Here is a 25,650-nt window from a genome sequence, read left to right as displayed (position 1 = left end):
AAATTTGTGTGACAGCTGCACCTTTTTCTCTCTGTCTACTTTTGTTCAAGAGGTTAGATCGAGTTTTGATAAATTTGAAAAAGAAGCTATGATATTTGTGGGCACTGACAAGTATTCTGCTGACCAGAAACGAAGAAGAGTACGCAAACGCCAGCATGACGAATTGGCATCTATTGAGGCATTATATCAGAATTCACTGGGAGAGAAAAAATAATTGCTGAAGTAAATGTCATCATGGGTTGGCTTTTAGCTGAGCTTGAAAGACGGAGGCAAGTTTATACTTTACTTCTCTCTCGTTTTGGATTTCTTGTTCGTCGTCCAGATATGGATTCTGTTGCAATCACAGCGCACGCCCAAGAACTTTTATAAATCTACCTAAATGAAGTGGATTTATATATTCCAAATGAATGTTTGCATTTCAAGAGCTTTATTCCTAGTTCAATTGAAATTGGTACCGGTGAAATCAGAAAACCAAATCATCTTGATTCACTTCTGGTTATTCGATCAAAGAAACTTGAATCCACATTTCCTAATGTCGACGTTGTTCTAAGTATGTTTCTCTCTGTTGCTGTTACAAATTGCACCGGATAAAGATCTTTTTCAACTTTAAAATGGGTAAAGAATTCCTACAGGTCTAATAATGGACAAAATCGCCTGTCAGCTCTAGCATTTCTTCAAATTGAAAATGTACTTTTAAAAGAAATTAATGTGGAAGATATAATTGAATGATGTGATAAAGCGTTTTAAATATATGTAAACCAAAGATGTGATTGTCACTTGCTTATTTTTTGGATTAACTTATTTTAAACATCTATCACACTAATTTGTAGGTTATTGTTCTGATGCAGTAATCTTTGTTAAGCAAGCCATATGAAAAAAAATTGCGTTTAAATACTGATTTTTTCGAGGAAGAAGAGTGAAAGGCTGAAGAGTCTACAATCATTATTTTGCTGGGGGGCCAGGGTGAACCAAAGACGGGCCTCGTTAAAGTCTACCTTTAGTAGTACCAATTACCCTAGTAAAACAGTTTTAACATTGTCCGAATATGTAAAGTATTATCTACCAAAAGTAGTAATCCTTTATCTTCCACAGGTGATACTTCAGAGTTGCAAAATAAGTACAACTAGTAATGTGACTTGCAAAATGGTACCCGCAAGTGGTGGGACTTGCAAATTAAGTACAGCTATACTGGTATTTAATGATATAGGAGAACACCGAGGCAAGATAATTTTTCGTATAATATATAAAAACTCGCATAACAACTTAACAAAAAAATTTAAAAATAGTTAGAAACAAAACTGTATTTATATCTTGTATTTTAAAATAACAGTTGTTTTTCTTCAAATATTGCAGTTCAACAACACCGAAGGGCGTGGGACACGTGCCCTACCCCAGCCCCTACTTTTTTATAGAGGACCTTTTGTTTTTTGTTTTTATTTAACAATTTTCAAGATGTGAAAAACTTTTTTTTTTTAAATGCAAAAGTTAAATTTTTTCTTTGTTTTATATCGAAGATATATCAACAACTGGACAGCAAATTTAATTTATTTATTCGCTTATTGAACAATAAAGTAACCTTCGAATTTGTGAATTCGTAGTTTAAAAACCAAATCTTTTGTCACCCTTTTTTAGTTGATGTCGATGGTTTAGGCAATAGAAATGAGCTAAATCTAAAGAACTTAATGCAAAAAAAATATTGTTTTGAAAAATATGAATCCAAAAAAAAAATCTTCAAACTCTTAACTACACAATTGAGTACAAAAAGAAAGAAAAATCTTTGAGAATAATTTTGAAGTAAAAATTAAAGGGCAAGCTTATTTCCTCTTCGAAATTTAGTTTTACAACAATTTATCTTGAATTATATATAGTAGGTGAATAATAAAATATATATAAAGATAAAGACTATTAACTAACCGACTATTCTGGAAACTTTTCAAAACATGAAAATTCTTCTTCAATAGATTATGTAGATTACATAATCAAGTTAAACAAGAAATTTCTACTTTTATTATAAATTTGGTTGCTGTTTCAAGCATCAACAAAATAACATTAACACTATTCTAACTCTAAGATTTTCTTACGCATAACTGTCAGACAATGACCTTTTTTTATTAACTATCTTATTATTTATATATTATTATAGTTATCTATCTATCTATCTATCTATCTATCTATCTATCTATCTATCTATCTATATATATATATATATATATATATATATATATATATATATATATATATATATATATATATATATATATATATATATATGTATATATATATATACTTTTTTTATATTTAGTATATTTACTCTAAGATTACGTCAGTCTGTATTACTTATTCAAGGACAAAGCAAACGATTCAGTTTAAATAATGTTAACGATTAACTACGTGTTTTGAATTATTGATGTCTAAAAACTGCGGAAACTGTTGTAAAATTAGTAGCGTACGTTTTGATCACGTCAAGTTGTTTGCATCTCCGAATATCAATTCCACAACCACTAGTGTTTTTAAGAAATTCATTTGTTTCTGTGCAATGTTTGTCCGAATATCAATCCCAAAATGCCTTACGTTTCTGAAAAAAATTTAATTTTCAGAACGCAGACGGCTATTGAATTGTTTAATCCAGTTAGTAAATTTTTATGCTTGCAATACCTAATTGTTTCGGCTCAAATAAAAAATTATCGATCGTCATTAATAAACCATCATCAATAAAATAAAATTGCATTAAATTTTTTAATTATTTGTTCCAAAGTTTGATATTTTGATTTGATTAGTAAAGCTTTTTTTTTCTAATATACCAATAATAGACACGCTCAATAAAACTCAACGCACCTACAAAGACAATAAACAAAAAAAGGGAGTCGGATAGAATAAATAGGCTATTTTTTTTTAGTGTGTTGTCTAACCGTTGTTTTTTAAAACCGCAGCTAAGCTTACTTTCAAAAGCCCTTAGTGCAAACTTGTTGCAGAATCATCTATGAGCACAAGTCTGCATTAGTGTAAACTAAAATAAGTCATAAATGACTTATTTTAGTTTACACTAAAACGTTTTTTTGGTGTATGGTTTTTAAACAAGTACTTTTTAACTTATTAAAAACAAAAAGTACTTTTTAACTTATTAAAAACAAAAAATAAAAGAAAATGTAAAGGTAAAAGATAGATTCCTCCGAGGAAAATAATGAAAACTTTGTATTCAAATACCAACTCAAAGATGCAAATATTTAATTTGAGAGTAATGCTACTCAATGTTGTTTAAAAAGTTTGATTTGGATCAGTTCTTTTTTCACAACATTACTGTTGACGCTGAAGATCCTTTGAGGGAAAATCTTAGAAAGAGTGATGAGATTACAACATATCTAGATAAGATATCTTCAGCAGAAAAATTGGTTGATGCACTTGGCCAATTAGCGTTTACGTATAATCACGCTTTAGCAAAACTCTACAATTAGATTACCCTTACAAACTTTTGCTGTTGAAAATTTTCACTTTAGCAGGTTTCCTAATATTGACACGAGGGAGGTCGATATAGGAATTTAAAATTTTGAAATTTTGCTGCTGAAATTTTTACTTTATCCAGTGGGCATTGGACGTCCTAAGACGTCCAACGGACGTCAAGTGGACATCTGTTAGACTTTCGATGCCCACTGGGTAGCAGGTTTCCTAAAATAGAAACAGAGAAGGTTGATACAGGAAGTAAAAAATTATATGGGATGTGTCAAATTTGTCTGTGAATGTGTAACATTTAAGGGTATGATATGTAGAAGGAAGTTTTTACTAAATCAGAAAATCCTCTTAAATGGTGCGGTGCGGATAATCTTTCGGTAATTAAAAAGTTGAATTAATTTGATGAAAACTGATTGACGACAAATTTCAGATTTGTTTAAGAAGATTTTACTAAGCTGCTCAACCTACTTCAACAGGATTAGTTTAGCAGCTGTGTGGGTCAAGTTGAACTTTGAATCGTTTTTAACAATAAATGATTAATTTTTATTATAATGAAAGGTAATTAGCAATATACAGTATACTAGACACGCTTATAAGCATGTCTATAACCTTTAAACTTTTAAATTTATATACTTTAATGACGCAAGTAAAACTTGATTAAATATTTTACAATTATCTTGTTTTATTAAGCTTTTTTGAATTTAATAACTATTTTGGCGAAAAATATTATGTAGATTGCAAAATTTGTGAATTACTTTTTGTTAATTTTGTTGAAAAGATATATATATATTTTTATGATTTTTTTTTCCAAACAACTTCTTCCAATTTAAAATCTTTGTTATTTTTTTTTTTATTTAAGTCTACTGATTAAGTTTTCTTCATGTTTTTTTTAAACATATGTAGAAAAAGTCATTTACAGTATAAACTTATTCACACTGACTTATATGTTGATTTTAATAAACAATTTGCTTTAAAGGTTTTCAAGTTTTGAGTAAATATAAAAAATATATATTTATATATTTTTAATATTTATTTTCAATTTTCGCTAGACATTTATTAATAAATGTCTAGCGAGACGTGTTTCTTAAGATAGCTGACTGGTTTTCTTGTTCAACAGTAAAAGTTTTTTAAAGTATAACAATTTTGACATCCACCTTGCATTGTGCCTCGTATAATAAATCCAGAGAAAATCATTTTGCTCATTACTTAGATACAACAATGTTGTTTGACTGATTTCCCTATAATCACGTGTCTCATTGTTTCTTAGCAAAGAACTGCAATGAGATTTCTTTTTGTTTATCAAAGACTGTGAAGTTTGAAGGATGTCAAGGTTGTCAATAGTTTGTAAAATTAGAATTTCAAAGTTTTGTTTAAATCTAAAAACCAAACAATGCAGTCATTATTTTAAAGCTTATAATACTGATTACAGCTTAATTTCAAATATTAAATGACGTAATATTTTACTAAATAACTTTTGTAACATTAAGATTTGAATGATTTTTTAACTTTTTTTGAAATATTTTGGAACTACTTTAACAGTAAAAGTTTTATAGAGTATAACATTTTTATAAAGTTTTATAGAGTTTTACAACATTTTCACATTCACCTTCCATTGCGCAAAGCGCCTGGTTTATTAAATCCAGAAAAAAAAAACATATTGCTCAATACTTAGATACAACAATGTTAATTGAACGAGTTTGCTATAATCACCTCTGTTGAAATTTTAAATCATTGCTTATTGCTAAAGATTGGTGATAAGCTTTTTTTTTGTTTGTCAATTGTATGGCAGCGCTGGTAAACTCATTAATGTTATACCTGAAAATCCTCAAAAATATTTTTGAAATCAGGACCAATTTAAACTGATTTGATTATATTAAATTTGTTGAATTATCAATTTGTAAATTATTTATTTGTTTCTAATATTGCATCAATTGAGAACTCGAACAAATTTTGTTTTATAGCTTTCTGAAAGAAGTTTAGAAAACCTTTTTTTCTAACATTTTTGTTGTCAAGAGAACCCGTTAACTTCTTTTCCCAATGAAACTATAAACAACTTTTTTAGATTTCCAGAAGCTTTTTATATCATAGTTACAATTGTCTGCATACAAATCGTCCATTTTGCTCCAAAATGAATTAAAGTAAAAAATGCAAGAACAAAAATATTGATTAGACTTCCAAATTAAAATTTTGTTACACGAAAAGGAAGTAAAATTGATAGAATGAAACAAGAAACTTTTACTTAAGTCAATATAAACATGTATATATATGTGTGTGTGTGTGTGTGTGTGTGTGTGTGTGTGTGTGTGTGTGTGTGTGTGTGTGTGTGTGTGTGTACGTAACACAAATTATTGAGTCATCGAAGTTCATTTATATCATGATCAAAAAAAACTTTACCTGTTTTATTAAAGTGTTGTTAGATCTTCTCAAGATATTTGATTGCGAATCTTTTTTCTTCATGAAATCTTTCTTGTTCAGCAACTTTCCTATCATGACACTTTTTTCTACATGGCTAAGTTTAAGATCAACTGAGCTCATGAATGGCTTTCTTATCAGACATCATGCTGATCAGAAATTTTTTTTATTTTATGAATCAACCAATTCATCTACCATACTTTTTGGCCAGAACCTCATTGTTTTTGTAAGCTTGTAATCCGAAGAAAACATAAAAGAACTTGACAAGATTCTTGTATATTTTTCTCAAATTTATTAGGAATGTTTCTAGTATAAATATCTAAGTCTTTTGATTTAGCCATTTTACTCACCTAACTAATCAATATTTAAAATTTTATATACTATCTAAAAACAAGTTTGAAATAAGTTATTAGTGTGCTTGTAAAATGATTACAAAATTGACCACAATGTAATATAAAGTAAAAAAAGCATTAATTAATATAATACCCCAATCAACGTTCTAGTAGGTTAACACCGGTAATGACAAGTTTCTTCTGATTATGACAAACTTTGAAAATCTGTTTCAATTTTCAAGCTTCAAATAAAATCTGTTACTCCTAAACATTGTCCAGTTTTCTTCAAATTTTAGAATCGTACTATTTACGCTTAGTAAGAACCAACATATCCTCCTCTAACCAAAAAAATTCATATTAAATGACACATAGTTTGCATACCGCATTACTAAATTTTTTTGATTTCTTATAGTTCTATGGTTTCTAATGCTAATTCTTTTAATTTCCTGATAACGTTTTTTTTTGTGAACATATTCACATCCAATAAGGCTGCAAACAAGCACTATTAGAAATAGAAGATACTTGAGGAGAAAAGATAAGGTTTTTGAAGCTAGATAACGATTAACAGAAGATTGCACATTATATGAGTCAGGAAAACAAGATAAAGGAGCCAAATTCCAAAGAACTGATAATCAAGGAAAAAACTAGACAATTAAGAAGTTTTGGAGCACTTAGGAACAGCAAAAGGATGAGACTTAAATAAATAACGAGTAAGACGAGAATGAGTTTTAGTAGATGACACAAGAGCTAGCTTTTTAGAGCAGCGCATGTTAGAGTATTTATAGATGTGAAGTGATGGTTGAGGGTTGGCTGCAAGAGCAGCACTAACTATGTTTACAATGCCCTTTTGCACCTTTTCTAAAACATAAAGGGCATCGTTCAAAGATTTGTTCCAGATATGGCAACAATATCCATACAAGGACGGATTTAAGATTTATAGAAGTAAAGAATAGAATACGCAGTAAGTATTTGACGAGCACGATAAAGAAATCCAACCTTAGCAGATGCTAATTATGCAAGTGATATATGGTTTCCAAGAAAGATCGGAAGTCAAAGTTAATCCTAAAAGATGACGGATAGATGATTCATTGAGTACATTATCGTTCATATATAGAAAATTGCGATAACGATTTGCTGAAAAAAGTTGAGTTTTATCTGAAATACAGTTCATCAGCCACTGAATGCTCCATGCTATAGCAGAATTGAGATCATTTTCAAGTTCAAATACCTCCTCCAAGCAATCAGAAAGTGTTTTCTTCTTATCAAGACAAAAATAAATAGTAGTATCATCAGCAAACAATACCACCTTAAATGTTAGAATTTCTAGGAGATTGTTCATGTAAATTTAAAAATGTATAGGGCCGTGGATAACACTTTGAGAATTCCCTGAAGTTACAGAAAATAAAGAAAAGTGTTGTCTATCAAGGAAACCTTTTTCTTCAATAATCAATGATAAGTGATTCAATAATTTAAAAGATGTTACCTAATACACCGCAAGAAGAGTGCTTATGGAATAGACCAGTATGTCAAACTTTATTAAAGACTTTAGAAATGTCGAAAGCAATAGCCTTATCCTCTCTGTATCTACCTAATCTCGATAAAATCTACCAGTTATTGCTGTTAAAAAATATGTACTGGAACGAGAAATTGAAACCAATATTGATGATAAGAAAGTAAGTTACTAGTAGACCCAACAACACATGGGGAGAGGGCCGGGGGGCCTTAAAGACCTTTTTTCAGAGAAAACTCTGGATATAAAGGACTTTTTTTAGAAATAGACGATTGCGCTCTCCACTTTAAAACCCATGTCGTCGGCCATGATTAGATTTAAAATAGGAGATTATTGATCTCTTATTTTAAATAGTCTTATGATAGAAAGAAGACTAATGGGAAGGTAGTTAGACAAGTTAGGTTGCTCCAAAAGTTTTGAAAATAGTTATAACAGATATCGCATTCTATCAGACTATAATACAAGACACTGATAAGCACTTGTAAAATAGTTTTAGAGGTATACATAACAGGTCCGAAGAACACTTCTTCAAGATTAAAAGGGGTATGTTGCCCAAACTATAAGCTGTAGAAGAATTTAAGCAGGAATTTACATTAGATACAGAAGCTGGAGTAGTACAAATGTCAAGTAATAGATCAACCTGTTTGTAGGCTAGTTCAAGTAGGATGTATTTAGTGGAACCAAGAGATAAGATTGATGAAAAGTTTATAACAAACATTTCAGCTTTTTCATTAAGTGAGGTAACAAAATCTGAACCATCAAGAGAGGTATAAAAACAAGTCATTTCACCTCTTTTGCATGGTTAATTCTTAGGTTACAAGATTTTGTACCTTAGGAATAACGGGCTTTGGCGCTAGATAAAGCCTTTTTACAATTGATTCTAGCAATAGTAAATAAAAGTCTGTTTTCTCGAGAATTGTTTTAGTGACAGATACGGAGGTAATGGTTACTATTGGAAATTGAAGCATCACAATGAGAGGAAAACCATGGAAAAGAGTGAGGCTTGACTTGGAATTGTTAAGAAAAAATAAAATTCTACATACCAGCCTGAATCCAAGAAGTTACATAAGAACCTCTTTTGTTAGCAGGAAGACGAAAGATTTCTACCTAAGGACCATCACAAAAAAATCACGGAATTAGTACCAGTCAGCTTTAAAGTAGTTTTAATAGGTACGATTAAAGGGAATTCTGATGATGAATAAAATTGGTAATAGTTTTAGAGAGATCAAACCGAAATCAGAAGCACTTAAGGGTAAATGTACGAAAACTTAGCACTGATAAGGATCAGAAATAAGATATAAGTTGAGTAGAGAACGTAAATGATTCTGGAAAGTGAGTTGGAAAGTTGACTATTTGTGTTAGAGTTTGAGAAAGGCAAAAGTTGTGGGCCTTAACAACTGCAGAGTCAATGCACTGACACTAGAACCAAGCCATTTAGTGCAAATAATAAAACATTTCAATATTAACGATATTGGCTGAATGTTAAAAATAAAAAGAGTTCAACGTAATCAAAAATAACATCAAAAAGAGTGCAGTCTTGAGCTGAAGGAGAGCAATATAGAACAAAAAAAAAAAAGCGATAGGATGAAGGAGTTCTAAACGAAAGCACATAAAAGGTAGTTGTGGATTTAAACCTAGTTTTCAACAAAAGGGTGAATTCTGTATGTAAATGTCTAAGCCAAGCATATGACTATTGGAGTTTTTACAAATTAAAGGAAGATAACCATCATCACTAAGTTCACAAGAGGAGATTGCTGAACTCAAATTAGTCTCACAAGGAGCAAGTTAGAATGGTAAACTTTGCTACAATCAAGGTCATTATTCATGCGTAATATTGCACTGTTTGTACTCTGATACTTTACAGCTGTAAATGAAATCAGCCTTTATGAGAGCTACGACAGAGTTCGGGAGATCAGCGGCTTCAGAACCATAAATCTGAGTTTTAGAGCTGTGATCTCATTAGACGATAATAGAATTTATCTAATAAAAAAATAGAAGTTGTTTAGTAAACAAAAATAGAGACAAAGCAAAATGAGTCAAGAAGATGAGTCAAGAAAATCCAGCATATAACATCCTAAACTGGAAATAATGTATTAATAATATATCTACGCTAGCCTAATGAATAAAGATTTTTGATGAAATTGGAATAAAAGGAGATTCCATTACTAATTTTTTGGTGCTTATCTCGATAAGAACGTTACTTGGAATAAACTCATTAATTATGTAAGGAGTAAAGTCGCTACCGACAATTTCTCCACACTTGCTTTGTATACTTCTCTTGCTACCTTCTGTGAGTTGGGTAGAAACTTTTATCCTTTTCCAAGTGCTTCTTTTTCTTCTTTTGTCAGTACTTGTTTTATCAGCATGTTTGTTATTATTTTGTTGGAAAGTGTTGTCAGCATTCTCACCTTTTCATTGTCCATCCATCGTTTAAAGTCACTGTCATAAAAAGGAGCATTTGGTTTTAACTCCAAAATATTGCTTAAAATTAGGGATACAGTATCGAAACTTCATCTAAAGTAACTTTAAATTTAAAATACTCAAATAGCTAAAAAAAAAAAAAAAAAAAAAAAAAGTAAAATAAAATAAAACAGGGAAAGGAGTTATTTGTGCAAACTACTCATTCATTTCCACTCCCCCTTCCCCTCCCACCCCTCTAAGTTTCTCTAAAAGTATAAACATGTAATTTTTTATGAAAAAATTACACTAAGTTTTTTTTTTATAAATACTTTTAAAGTTTCGCTGGAATAGTTATATTACTTGGACTGTACCAAAACTTTAAACAATTTTTGGCTTTGTTCTCCCCTCAGCTAGTCTATTTCAGTTCCTCGTTTATTGTAATCATTATCAACATCTACATTTATATTAAAGTTTTTATTAAATTGATCAATACCGATGTCATCATCAGATGTGTCATCATTTTCTGTGTTGCTTGTATTTACGTGTATCTTTTTTCAAAAAAAATTTAAACTATCTAATACTAGTCTTATACTATAAAACAAGTATTATAAACGTATTATATATGTATTATAAACCTAAATGTATTATAAAGCTAAAATTGTATTATTTTCAAAAATAAGGATTCTAGATTCAAAATTTTTGCGAATAAACAATTTTTAAGGATCGCTACTCATAATCAATTATGAATAGTAATCCCTAAAAATTGAATATTCGCAAAACTTTTGAATCTAGCATAGTTATTTTTAAAAACATTCCAATATTCGCTTAAGAAGCTCATTATAAGTATATAAAAATCTCTTTGTAAATCATCAAATCAAAAAATAACATAGCAAAACATGTTCATACCATGCAACTCTTAAACAGTCTTGAAAAAGCCGGACGCAAAACTTGGACGATAAAACGTTTCCGTAAAGGCCGGACTTAAGCATTATATATAAATTATTAGAATTTATCTTTTATGGGACTCTATTTTTATTGTTTCATATTATTAAAATTTATCCTTCATGAGATTCAAGTAAATTTCAATAAATTTAGAGTAACAGTATACAAATAATATAAAATATATACAATACATACTACTATTTTTTTTTACAATTTCTACAATGCTTACAAAAAGTATATATTTTTTCTAAAGTCAGCAATAAAATGTAGCTATTCGATTATTCTATTATATATAGTTTTTTCATTATTAATCTTTATTTAGAATTTATTCATCGTGGGATTCTGGAAAATCTTAGAAATATATTAATTAATATTTGATCAAGTCATTTACTTATATTTTAAAAATTAAAACATGTGTCACCATACAGAAACTAGTATATACATGTATACAATTAAAAACTTTGATCTTTGTAAGCATATGTACATGTGTGTGGGCTGTTTGTGAAAGTATTAGACGTGCATGATTGTTAAAACTTGTTTGCGTGCGTTTGTCACCATAGAAACTTGTTTGCGTGCGTTTGTGGGAAATTTGTTATAAAAATATTGAATTTTAATTATAAAAAATTTTAAAAGAATTTTAAAATAGGAAAAAAGAAAAAAATTGAAAAATGAATGAACCAGACAGCAGTTTTACACTTACAAAGTTAATTGAAAAATTGATCGAGTTATTTGACCATGAAAAGGTCAATGTTGATGAAGTTCAGGACGCAATGGAGAAATATCAATCAAATTTGCCAGAGTGGAAAAAGTATGCTCATTTTGATGACTACAGGTAAAGTGTAATGAAATATTTTAGTAAATTTAAAAAGTAAAAAGTAAAAAACCTTCAAAAAAAACTTGCCTTAACCATGAATGTTTTTGAAAAAACTTTTTATTGACTTTATATGCTTGCTGTTTTTTTTTTGTTTTATTTTGGAGTTTTACGAAAGGCCTAGGTTTGAATGCAAGAAGCAAACTTGAGTAAATTTCGACTTGAACTTTAAAAACTTATTTTTTCACGTAAGACTTTTAAAAAAAGGTTTGAGCTATTTGATAAACACAACTTATAAATTTTAAGTCCGAACTTGAGAATGTCAGACTTGAAAAGCTAAAGCTGAGCTTTCTTTCGTTTTTTTATCTACTTAATGAAACGAGATTAGGAATGGAAAAACAGTCGCGCGAGCATCCGTAGTTTAAATTTAAATTGTTCAGATCTGTACTCACGTTTTTTATTTATTAAAAAAAAAATACTTTCCAACAAATAGTATTTTAAAGCAAATTTAACATATTTTTTGAAATAGTACATCTAAATTTATACTTTTGAGTAATAAATTACAAAAATATATTTGACTAAATTCCATCTCCTATAACATAGAAAGGTCGACGAGCATCAAATTATATGATAGCTAAGTTAAAAAAGATTATTAAATTGTAAACACTTCCAGGTCTTAAAACATAAATAGATAAATTTTTTATTGAAGCATCTGCAAAGACCTGACAGTTTAACGAAAAATATTCATTTCTGTTTAATTATTTATTATACTTTTTCTCCTCTAGAAATATAGAAATATGCGTTCTCTCTATTACTCCAATACATCCAAGAAATCCGTAAAGTTCCTAAAACGTAAATAGTCAATAGTAAAGGAAACATCAAGCTATCATCAATTTCTGTTTTCATTTCATGTTTTCATTTCTGTTTTTCATTTCATAGAAGCAGCAAAAAGATTTTCCGATGTTAAATATTTAACATATTGAATATATTCATTAAAATAAATACATTAAAGCCAGTTTAGGCAATCACCAAAAGTGGCAAGCTGCTGTCTAATCACTATAACATGTCGGAAAGTTATCGTTTTGCCATTTATGGTGGCTGCCACTAATGGTTCACTAGATTTACCGATGAGCAAAACTCCAATCAACCACTAAAAAATCTTTTTATAGGTTCAATGCAAATCTACTAAAACATCGCTTGCTGGGTAGTAATAAAGGTACTCTAATCAGTGAAAACAAAAGTAGGCAAATTTTTTTAGAATGTGTTGCAACTGTAGTCATTTGGAGTTGGGTTGTCGTGAAAGGTTGTTTTAACTTGGCTTGTTGTGAGTAGGTAAGCCTCTCAGTTCCTAAATAACTAAAATACCATATTAGTAATATTTCCGAACAAATATATATAAAATATACTTTAATTAACTTTAAATGTTTTTAAATGCTAGTTTTATTTACCTCCACAAACACTGTAAAAATGTTTGTTTAGTTCTTTTAATGGCCTAGCATTTGGCCTCTAGATATGTGTGGTTTTTAATTAAGATCTTTAATCTTTAATTATTTAATTTCAGGTCAGCTTATTTACTATAAATGCAATAAATTTTTAAATTTATATAGTAATTTTTGTACTCCGACGAAAAAAAGACTTTATAAGGCCTAATATAAGCAAGTATATTTTATAGATATTTTATCTATTTTATAGATAACAATTTAGAATCCTGAAATAGATTTTTATCTTACGAAAGAAAAGAACCATAGCGCTACATACAGTACAACTATTACACAATTAAATAACAATGCAAAAACTCTGGTAAATAATGGCCTTTAGACACTTGGCTGTGGATTTTAATGTTAATAATGTTAGGTAGGTAAGGTAGTAGGTTACCTTGAATCAAGCTTAATAATAAACAAATAAAGGTTTGATAAACTCATAGACTTTTGTTATTTGTCTATGGTAATAAACACTCAAACAAAGGTCAAACATAACCTACCCAATAATCATTTTTAACAAAAGTTACTAAAAGAAAAGTAATCGAGAGCAATTTATTAAAAGCTCAATTTCTGTTTTTCTATAAAAAATAAATTGTCAAGTCTTGTTCTCAAACAGGTAACACAAAGCTAACAGAAATAGTTTTTGAATTTGTAATTTAAAAAAAATACTGTGTTTGTACATTCTTTTTTAAGCAAAGCCAGTTATTCAAAATAGCAGCTTTATGAAAGTCACAACACTTAAAGGAAATTACTGCGGCTTCATTTGATGCTAAAGAAAAGGTCTGTTGATTTTTTTTTTTGTCTGTTGATTGTTATTTATTTTTCATACTAAAAACAACTTGTATTTAACCATGACAAAATTATTGGAGAAGTTACCGAAAGTTACTACTGCTTCATTTGATGCTAAAAGAAAAGATCTATTAAAATTAATTAATACTATAACAAAACTAACTTGTATTTGTTTATGACAAAATCGTTAGAGAACTTACGGAAAGTTACTGCTGCTTCATTTGATGCTAAAGAAAAGATCTATTATAATTAGTTAATACTGTACAAAAAACAATTTGTATAATTCATTATTGCTTTCAAATAGTACTCAATACACATTAAACGAAAATAAATTCTCACGTATTACAAAGTTGCATGTTCTCTTTAAGTGTTAAAATAAATATTTACAAGCAATTGAAAAAATTTTTTTTGCGAAATTAGATTACTTACTAAAAATAAAATCTCACTTGTGGTTTAATGTTTTGCACCAACAACAGAAATACAGAAATGACAAAATGACTTCATCTTAGCAATATAAAACAAAGAAAAAATTGCCAAAGTTAATGGCTAGATAAATAAAGTGAGCCTATATAATCGGTGGTATATAGGCTTATATTAAAAAACAAAATAAAACATTAATATTTTATTTTGTTATTTATGTGTTAAAAAGAATTCGAATAGAAAATAAAAAATAAATCAAATATTTTTAATATTTCATCTATTTTTTATTTTATATTTATATTTTTATTATTTAAGATATATATCTATTTTCTATTTATATTTTTATTATTTAAGATATATAGGTATATTTATATTTTAATTATTTAAGATTAAAGATTTTTATAGTTAAAATAATAATTAAATTTGTTGAACTAATAATTGAACTCAAACCTCTTTTTGTGCGGTAGATAGGGACCGCGTTAAAGAAAACGCATAAAAAAATGTATGACGTATGTGCATACATATTACACGTTTTAATCGTTGAGATTGAAATTATTGCGCGTTCAAAAATTAAATCATATGAGATCGCACAAAAAAAATCGCAGAAAACAAAACGCACAAATCGTTGCGAAATCGTTGCGTATGCGAAGTATCGCATAAAAAGAGGTTTGAGTGTATTGCGATTTTATAACAACATGTTGCTATATGAATATCGCTGCTTTATAACTATCAATATTATGATATATCAATAGCTACATATCGTAGCTTCATAGCTTGCTAAAACATAACTATAAATTTATAGGTAGTTGATATAGCTAGTTACGACAACAACAACAACAAAAAGCAATATATTTACCAGAAATATAGATGTTTTACATTAAAATGTTATAAAAAATATTTGTACAGTCTACATTCTGGATGGTTCACTCTCATATAGCTACGCTAAATCGAGGAGAGCAACCATGAACAAAACAAAACAAAACAAAAAAGAAAAGAAAAAAAAAGAAGCAAATAAAATAAATAATACACTCACAGAAGGTTGCAATTTGTCTACATTCATCTTATATATTTTTTATGGTGGTTTATCTATTATCACCATTGATACTACTGTTGTTTCTATTTATCTTGATGTAGCAAGTAGTATTTTAATTTGGTTTTGAGAACATATTTTTTAATGTTGCTAAAAGGGATTGATTTTAATTTATTTTGAATTTGATTCCAGTCCATTAATGCAGAGTATTTAAAGGAATGTTTGCCGTAGGATTTTGTATTATATTTTTGCACACTCAGTGCACCTCTGCAAGAATTTCTTCTAAGTTGACAGCTAATTGTATTGCGTAGAGTAAACCATTTATTAAATATAGGAGGTAGCTTTTTGTTTAGGTAGCTGTGAATAAATAAACAATTTTCAATTTTGATTATATCATGCAGTTTTAAAGTTTGTAGTGTGTTAAAAGATGGAAATATATGAGAATTATTTGGTAGAAATTCAATAACCCTGACTGCTTTTTTCTGCATGATAAATAGGCGATTTACAATACTTATGTTTTGACATGATAGATAGAAGGTAATATGTGAGATAAGAGTGAAACAAAGCATAGTAAATAGATTTTAAAGTTTTTTGTTGCATAAAATGTCTTAGTTTTGACAGGATGGCAAGGAATCTATTCAATTTATTAGATAAATTGTTATTATAACCTTCTATTAAAATAGAGAAGGTTTGTGTCATCTGCAAAGTGTTGGACTCTACAAAATTTTAAAGCTTTAAACATGTCATTTGTATAAATAAGAAACAATAAAGGGCCAAGGACAGATCCCTGAGAAACACCTACTTTGATATCGTTTAGGTCAGAGCTCATCCCACTAATGGATACTAATTGAGTTCTATTAGTAAGGAAAGATATGAATCAAGAGTTTGAGACTCCTCTAATACCATAGTTTGATAGCTTATAAAGTATGTCAAAATCTACAGTGTCAAATGCCTTTTGAAGGTCGATAAAAATGCCACATCCAAACACTCCTTTATCCAGAGAATCTTTAACTTTTTCTCTTAGACTTAATAAAGCAAGTGATGTAGAGTAGTTTGTTCGAAAACCAAATTGTAATTCACAAAACAGTTTATTTTCATTGAAGAATTTGTATAAGCGGTTAAACATTAGCCTTTCAAGAATTTTATCAATGTTGGATAGGAGGGAAATTGGCCTATAGTTTGATAATAATAGTTTTGAATCAGTTTTAAAAATAGGTACAACTTCGGCAGTTTTAAAGTTTTCTGGGAAAATACCACTTGAGAACGAGATATTAAAAATGTTAGAAAGAATTCTTGAGAGTTCCGTTTTTAATAGTTTTAGAATTTTAACTGGCAGACCATTTGGTCCAGAAGCTTTATTTGCGTCTAAAGAGTTGATAATTTTTGAAATATCATGTTCGTCAGTAGGTTTTATAAAGAAAGATTTTTGAAAAGGATTTGATAAGTAATAAGTGAAATGATTCATGGATAAAGGAATTGTTGCCTGGACATCCTTACCAATGTTAGTAAAGTAGTTGTTGAAAGCATTACAAATATCAAAGGGGTTTGTTATTGTTTTATTGCTATGTATGATTACATTAGGAGTTGTTTGAGAGTTACTTTTAATATTAATAATGTTTTTAATGCCTTTCCAGGTTGCTTTTATATTTTTTATGTTTTCAGTAAAATAATTATCATAGTACTTTTTTTGCTTTCTTTGAGTTTGGATTGGAGGTTATTACGAAATGTTTTATACTTATTGTGAAATATGGTTTTATTAAATTAAAAAGCTGTAATGTGAATACAATCTCCACAGCTTTTTAGTTAACGATTTGTTATCATATATATATATACTGTTATCATATATATATATATATATATATATATATATATATATATATATATATATATATATATATATATATATATATATATATATATATATATATATATATATATATATATATATATATATATATATATATATAAAATATATATATATATATATATATAATATATATATATATTAATATTTCATACTATTGTAGCTATCTATTCAATAACTGCTTTTCTTTTTTAAGTTGTAATTAAGAAAAGAATTTATATAAAACTGTTCAATCCTTAAACATCAAAGTATTCAAAATAGTTTATATATTTCGATTATTTATATTTTACTTTAGTTATTTTGTTTGTTATTGTAAAATGATTATTATTGTAAATTTGGTTAACCTTAAAAATAATTTAAATATTTTATAGATTAAATATTAAATAAAGTACTTCATGTTTAAATTTGTTATGGTAACTAAAATAGTAGTTTACCATGAAATCCATTAGATGTTCACTGGGTGCAAGTTACCTCTTTGTATAACTTTCTTAAAAAGGCTAAAGTACTTAATCCAAAAATAGATGGAAAATCCATAGTTTTTACAAGTATGCAAAAATTAGCAATTGTACAACATGTTACGTCAATTATGTTTAGTGCGTTTGGTCAAATGGTCTCTAGTTATATTATAAAGCTGACCATCTATAAACAACTAGAACCAAAAGTGGACTACACAAATGTACAATACAATCGAAGTGAGGACGGTTTGATTCTATTTTCTTTTTTGACTGGTTTGTTATTGTTTTTGTCAAATTGCAGGAACTAAAGTTCTTATTAGTTATAATTAAAGCGATCATTTCTTTGAAAATTGTACTTAAATTAACTAAAGAAAACAGTATCTTGTTTTATAACTGGTAACTCTATCCATTTATTGAAATCTTTTGATGTTGCATTTTATGGACCTAAAAGATATTGAAAGTAAACATTTGATCAATCGAATACCTCTTGTTCAAAAAAAGTACAGACAGTTACAAAAAATAAATCTTCGTTATTTACTTTATTTACTTATAAACACTATATTCGTCTGATCAAACGGTAACTTAAAGAAATGAAAAACAAACAAGCAAAAATAAACAATAAAGAGTATAATGCTGACGGCATTTAAGTGTTAAATATAAATTTTAATCCAATGTACCTAAATCAACATTAATGATAAACATTCTTTTACTTACAGAAACATCAGTTAAAACTTTTCTGTCATCATATTTATTTTGTAGTGCATGGAACATCAATTATAAAACAGTGTATATAAATATATCTATAAGCATAAATAAAACATAAATTGAAATATATTTATATATACAAACAAACACACACGTATATACGCAAACAGTGTTTTTTTCTTCTCTGGGAACGTGCCGGAACACCATTCAACACTTTTTTTTTGTAAAGATTTTTTAGATCTGCAATTTGCAATCTGTAAAAAAGCAATGAAAATTTAAAAAATTTTTCCACTAGGTAATATTAAAGAACAAAAAATTCAAAAAAGGGCTTCTAAATTTGCAAATGGATTCCTTAAAAGGTAGGCTATTTACTCCCATGATAGTGATAATACTCCCCTAACTGATAAATACTTCTTCTAGAATTTTCAAGATTTTTATAAGAGGCATTAAAGTGTTATTAGAATCAAGCAGACTGCTGTTGTCTGAATGCGAAAAAAACTTTTTTCGCATGCAGACAGCATCTCTCTTTTTTTATTCTTTTTTTAGTTGACTTAATGAACTGGAAATTTCACTGAAAGCTACTTAATGATAACGACTTTACTTTTCCATACTTTGAACTTCGAAAAAAAAAAGTTGAAACAAAATTTGGTTGCAGCTATACACTATATATTATAGTACGTTTGTATTAGGTCTAGGCAAACTTTTCTATTTTACAATGGTTTCAGATACTATAAGTCTATTTTTTGTTACCAAATGGTTTATATCTAGTGACAGAAACAGGGGGATTGGGTTATACATTCCCCCCCCCCCTTCCTTTTTTTTCCCCTGCTATAACCTAATAGTCCAAAAATATTATGGAAATTAAGGACCTTTTTTTTTTTAAGGAGACGCAAGTGTGGTACAAAATACAAAAATATTTCAACATCACCCCCACCACCAAAAATTCCTGGATGCGTCACTGTTTATATCTTGTTGTTGGTGAGGATTTCAAGCTGAGAGAGCATAGTCTAAATAAAGTCTTTCAAGCTTGTATATAAAACTTTCATAGTGCGAATATCAAAATTTCTGAAAATATAACTAATAGAAAAGCTTTATACAGAAAGTCAAATTTCTTAATAATCTTAGGGTTTTACAATGAAGATGATTGACAGACATTATTACTTAGTAAAAATTTCAATGTTATAAGTTTTTTATTATAATCTATAACAAATTAGTTTCAAACTTTGTGCCATCAATTAATGCTCTGTCGAAAATGGGTCCACAATTGCTAACAAAAGAATTAAACAAACTAATTTAAAAAAAAGATTGGGCTTCAAATATTTATCACCAAAATCAGATAATCTGATTTCAACGTACGATTAATTTAGCATTTAAATTGACTTGTAGATTTAATGTGATTTAACAATTTAACACACAAAATAAATATTTTTGAAAAAATATTCTCACAAATTAATGATACACTGTAGAAAATCAATGGCGCGTTGTAAAAATACAATGATACATTGTTAAAATTTGGCCAGGAAGTCCTGTAATTTTTTAGAAACTGCTTAAGTCTTCAGTTTGTTATACCAATATAAATTGCATAGCAAGCAAATTAAAGCAGTGTGTTAATAGAAGTCAACTTTTGAGTTTAAACTTTACATTTACATTTTTTTTTAACTTAATTAAACTTTACATTTAAACTTGTTTTTTAACACATTAGTTTGATTTATATTAAGCAACATAAATTTAATGTTGATATATTAAATAATTAAATTCATCAACTTTAATTTGAAGTTAGCTTACCGTAATATTATGATGCAGTTGTAAATGGTACGAACTTAACTGCATATAATAACTTGTCTAATTTCATATAGCATCTTTGACAAAGGTGACATAGGGGAGACCGGGGCTAGTTGGCTCGGTTTTTACTCTATGAGCTCTGTAGCCCTAACAAAATATTTTTTTGAAAATATTAAAGTGTAGTCTTAAAGAGTATCGATTAGGTTAACTTATAAAATTTGCATTCATTTACAAAAAAAAATTTTTGGAAATTTTTTTACTAATGATTTTTGCAACAATTTTATCCCAAAATTTAATATTACTTTTAGCTGGTACCAAATTTTAGTCCGTATAAAAGCCAAACAGTAGCCCACTTTTTATCCGCGAAAAAAAAAAATTAAAAAAAATTTTTTTTTAAAAATAAATTTTTTCAACATTGTTAAAAATTGAAAAAAAATAATTATTATTTTATAAAAATATATATTTTTTTTCCATAGTAAATGCTATGAGCCACTTACCCCGTGAAAAATTTGTCAACTAACCCCGAAAGCTTTTTTTTTAATAAACAGTCTATAGATCCTGAAAAACCGCAGCTTTGAAAAAAAAGTCTGACTGGGTATAGTAAACCAATTGTGACTGGAACCTTTACAATAATTTTTTTTTATACGACAAACTATTTTCTATGTAAAGTAAAAAGGAAGCGATGTTCTAAAAGTTACGTTTTTGTCCAAAAAACGCATAAATCTCAAATCTCCCATGCGCATGCGCAAATCCTGATAATACTATAGTGAATGATGAATAATAAGGTCAATAAGGAAGTTTCTGTGTAATTTTTTTCACTTTCTGATGAAAGGCTCTGAAGATAAACGCAGTTCGTCAACTTACCCCTGCGGGCAACTAGCGCCGGTCTCCCCTATATGCAAAAGCTCTAAAATTTGTTTCGAACAGAATAACAAACAATGAACAAATACAAAATGAACCGATATCGGTGCATTTTGTGGCAATTAGTTGCAAATTTTTCGTCTTTAAAACTATTGTTTGCATCAGGTTGTAGTTTACGCCGGAATGGTAAAGAAAAAGAAGCTGTTTTACAATTATCCGAATATAGAAGTTTTGGTTTGAAAAATGAATTTAAATACAAATTTTTATATTATTATAATCAAAAAGGTTTAAGCTTCAAGTTCTTTTTATACGGATTTCGTAGTAGTTTCATGAAATATAAAATATTAGTATGTGAAATTAATATTAGTAAAGTGTAATTAATATATTAGTAAAATGTAAAATATTTTAATGTTTAATGTTTTGTATGCATAGAATAATTTTCAATCAGACTGCCACATTAATACAAGTTTTGTTTAAAACTTTGATGTTTTAAGAAACTTAAGCTTGTAACTATGCAAAATAAACGGTTGCCAGGCATTTCAGGTATCATTATCAACAAAATAAAAGTCCATTGTACCACTACATTTGCAGTATAAAAATACTCTATGTGGTAATTATGGGAGTAATCCGATAAATTATTACTTTAGTCCGGTGTAGCAGCTTAAAATAACTCCCTGTAATAAATACTTCCGTAGTACTTATTTCCCAGTCAAAAAGTACTACCCCAGTCATTTTAGGCTAGTAAAAAATACTCCCTTTAGTAAATAAGTACTCCCAATAAGAGTACTTATTTGCTTGTATACTAATACTCCTTTTAAATTAAATTCGAAAAGCAATCTTTTAATGACGATTGATTTTACATTTGTATATCTCTGTTTTATAGTAAACTGAGCATTATTAAATTATAGTTAAGTCCTTAAACTTATTAAAAACCAAGTAAACTTAGGATATCAAGGCTGAAAAAATATTTTAGGACATTGCGATGAACCGGTGTGTTGTAAAATAGTTCCTTCCATATCGAAAGTAAATTTTCCATACTCTTAGAATAAAAAATGGCGTGACATGTTGGTTTTGTAGCAATTGAAAAGTACCTTAAGAAAAAATTAATCATCTAGAAATTAAGGCTGATAAAGGAAAGAAATCTAATTTTCGAAAAGCTTGCAAGAATTTTAGCATTTTATCTGGACAATTATTATACCGTAGCAAAAAGTTAGTCATTGCTTGTAAAGATCAACAGCAAAAGATATTATCTGATATTCATTTTCGTCTAAATGAAAATTCCAAAGTAATAGCAATGGCTTCGCACCGTGGAAGAGATGCAACTCATCACAAAATCTTTAGCAGATTTTACTGGCACAGTATTAAATTCGACGTAGAAGAATTTATTCAAAAATGTGATCAATGTCAAAAACATGGTAGAATAATAATTTCTTCAACAGAACTGCATTCCATTCCAATATTATGTAAAGCAATGGAACAAGTTGGAGTTGATATTTGTAACTTACGAGAGGTTGATGGTTTTAAACATTTAGTTGTCTGTATAGACTATTTTACAAAATGGTTGGAAGCTAAACCTCTTTAAAAAAAACTGCTGATTCAAATGCACTCTTTCTATATGAGGTAGCCTGTCGACACGGGTACATTAAAATACAAATTAATGATCAAGGAAGAGAGTTTGTAAATGAAGTCAGCGAAAAATTGCATACAATGACAGGAACTGAGCAAAGTGTAACTTCTGCTTATCATCCCCAATCTAATGGCTTATGTGAACGTCAGAATAGAGCTATAAAAGAAGCATTAGTTAAAGTTCTTGATGAAAAAGCTGTGGAATGAGAACGAAGTGTAATGGCCCTACATTATTAAAGGAATATTATTTGCACATTGTGTTAGCAAGCACACTTCAACAAAATATTCACCTTTTTTTTTTATTATATAATTGAGAACCTACTTTACTTATAGATGTTAAATACGGATTGGTTGATATTAAAAAGCATAGCATTGAAAGTTTTGACAGAGAAACTTTTGATGCAGTTCTTACTTCTTTTATTTCTTTACGAGAAGAAGTTTACCATACCGCATTCAAGAACATTCAAACTGCTCAAAATAAACAGCAGAAAAATTATAATAAATGCCATCAAGCACCTCATTTGATTGGAATTAGTGAGAAAGTTCTTTTAAAAAATCAAAAAAGGATAGATATTAAAGGAGGAAAATTTGTATTTAAATGGCTTGGTCCATAAACAGTACATTCAATTTCTAAAAACAACTTGTGGACTTTGGTTAACGAAAAAAATACTACTCGAAAGAAAAAATACATCGTTACTTTGCTTAAGTCATACATTGATAAAAATAAAAAGTCATTATATAATGATATGTTGAGTTCTTGTGTTGAAACTAAAGAGAAAGTTACAAGTTTATGGTGCATGTTACCTGACGAAGTTGTTGAAATGGTATTGATTAGTGCAGTGAAAACATCCATTAATGTTACGGAAACATATCAATCGTTGTATCATACCTGTATGCAAGTTGTATAGTATTATCTCTCAGCGTTCAAAAATTATGACAATATAAAACTTGCAACTCCCTCAAATTGAGGGGGGTTTAAACTTTACATGGTCATAGTTTTTGAACGCTAAAATATTTTACTATGAAATTTAAAATTTATTGATGAATATAATTCTAGTTGAAAATGGTACAAAAAATTTTTCATCAACTTGTTGCTCTCACGTTTGGAACTAGGGGATCAAAATTTTGGAGCTTTTTTGTTCCCAAGCTCCAATCATCACAATTTTTTGCAAAGCAACCTTATTTGACATAAGTATAAACATATTAATGTTTGGAGTTTGCTCCATGTCTGAAAGTTATCTATCTCAAAGACCAAAAAATGCTTCGGGCGCCCCAGCCTGTATGAGATTTAAAAACTTTTTGCAACAACAAAAAAAAATTCTTCCGCCTATTTTCCTTAAATTTCGAGATCACGAACTCTCAAGTTTTAACGGAACGAAACAATAAAATAAAAGTCGCGGGCTAAAGCATAAACTGGTTATTAGTGCTGATTCTCATCGAAAAGCCAGAAATAATAAACGCAACTCTGAGGAAATGTTTATTACTTAATCACTACACAAATTATGTTTACACATTAGCATTAATGTTTTTTTTCCATTCTGAGGCCTTTCATTGTTGTATGCATACTTTTTATTTTTGTAATCAATTTTTTGTTTTATTTATTTTTTGTTTGGTGACATAGTTTTTGTATATTTTTGTTCATATTAGTGTTTATTAAAACAATTTGTCGTTTATTATTATTGTTAGTACTGTTTAGGTGTATTGTATGTCTTGTTTATTCCTCTATTAGTCTTAATTTTTGTCTTGACAACTGTCAAAAAATGTTTTGTTCGAAAAATAATTCTCCTTTATTGTAATGTACTTTATTTTTTCCTTCAGGCGTTCACTGCTCATGTGTGACCATTCGGCGAATTTTATATTCCAAAGTTTTAAGATAATATAGTTTTCTTCTAGTTTAGTTACTAACTTTTGGTATACTAATCTTACTCTAATTTAGCAAAGAATTGTTTTTATATTTTATGACGCTTTCTGACTATTTAATTTTTTTTTTCTCTTACTTTACGTCATTAAAGTAAAAACTTTATAAATTATTCACACGCTTGCTGTTAGTGAAAGTTTTATTGATGATTAACCAGGAAATTCAAAAGTTATTTAAGTTATTTAAAATATTTGGACCCTTTAGTGGAGTTGCAGCTCACTTGAACAATATTGTTAATGATGAAAAATGGAAATCTGCATGGATTATCATTTGTGCCAAAAAGCATTAATGGTTTACAGTTAAACAAACATTTTGGAAATCACATCAAGTAATCAATAAAGTTGACTCAAAAAGGCTTTAAAACCTGAAAAACTATGGTTAAATTTTCCAAATCTTTATTATCTTAAAAATGAAGGTAAACAGATTTTGTTGGCTTATAATTCGTGGCTAAATGACAACATCATGGATGCTGCCCAAATGCTTATTTGTAAGCAGCTAGGACCAAATGTAGAATTTGTATCAATCTGTACTCAATGCTCAAAAATGTTCAAATAATCCATACCAGCCAGTCAATAATGAACATATTCAACTTATGCATAATGGTTCATACCATTAGTTTCTTACATTTTGCTCTAATGGAAGAGTCAATATTTGTATCTTTATATAAAAACAATGCTAAAAGTAATGAAGACTTACTTATAACTTTTCTGTCTGTACAAAAACAAACAGATGATTTTAGTTGTAGATTATTTGCTGTGCCTTTGCAGCCGAATTATTAGCAGGTAAATCACCTATAGAAGCAAACTTTAATGTGTTAAAAATGCGGGGACACTTGTTATCATGTTTAAAGACTTAGCATCTTTCA

General features: G+C 28.5%; 2 protein-coding genes and 1 long non-coding RNA gene across 3 annotated transcripts in view; 1 reads left to right on the top strand and 2 right to left on the bottom strand.

Moving 5' to 3' along the window:
* LOC100204586 (cysteine dioxygenase type 1) overlaps window positions 1-6,240 on the bottom strand; it is a 31,313-nt gene extending 25,073 nt beyond the window's left edge. Inside the window, exon 1 of the mRNA XM_065805050.1 lies at window positions 5,842-6,240. The gene's annotated coding sequence lies outside the window, so the exon portion shown is untranslated. The remainder of the gene's footprint in view (window positions 1-5,841) is intronic.
* A 5,281-nt stretch (window positions 6,241-11,521) lies between these two features.
* LOC100215369 (cysteine dioxygenase type 1) overlaps window positions 11,522-25,650 on the top strand; it is a 40,140-nt gene continuing 26,011 nt past the window's right edge. Inside the window, exon 1 of the mRNA XM_065805045.1 lies at window positions 11,522-11,875. Within this exon, the coding sequence (XP_065661117.1) occupies window positions 11,712-11,875 (164 nt within the window). The 5' untranslated portion in view covers window positions 11,522-11,711. The remainder of the gene's footprint in view (window positions 11,876-25,650) is intronic.
* Window positions 12,334-14,564, bottom strand: LOC136084639 (uncharacterized). Its single transcript, XR_010640708.1, has 2 exons — window positions 14,325-14,564; window positions 12,334-14,238 (listed from the first exon to the last, which is right to left on the bottom strand). It is a non-coding gene; the product is annotated as an uncharacterized LOC136084639 (long non-coding RNA).

This window comes from Hydra vulgaris, chromosome 09 (genome assembly GCF_038396675.1).
Source record: "Hydra vulgaris chromosome 09, alternate assembly HydraT2T_AEP".
NCBI lineage: Eukaryota > Metazoa > Cnidaria > Hydrozoa > Anthoathecata > Hydridae > Hydra > Hydra vulgaris.
This window is presented reverse-complemented; position numbering and strand designations above follow the sequence as displayed.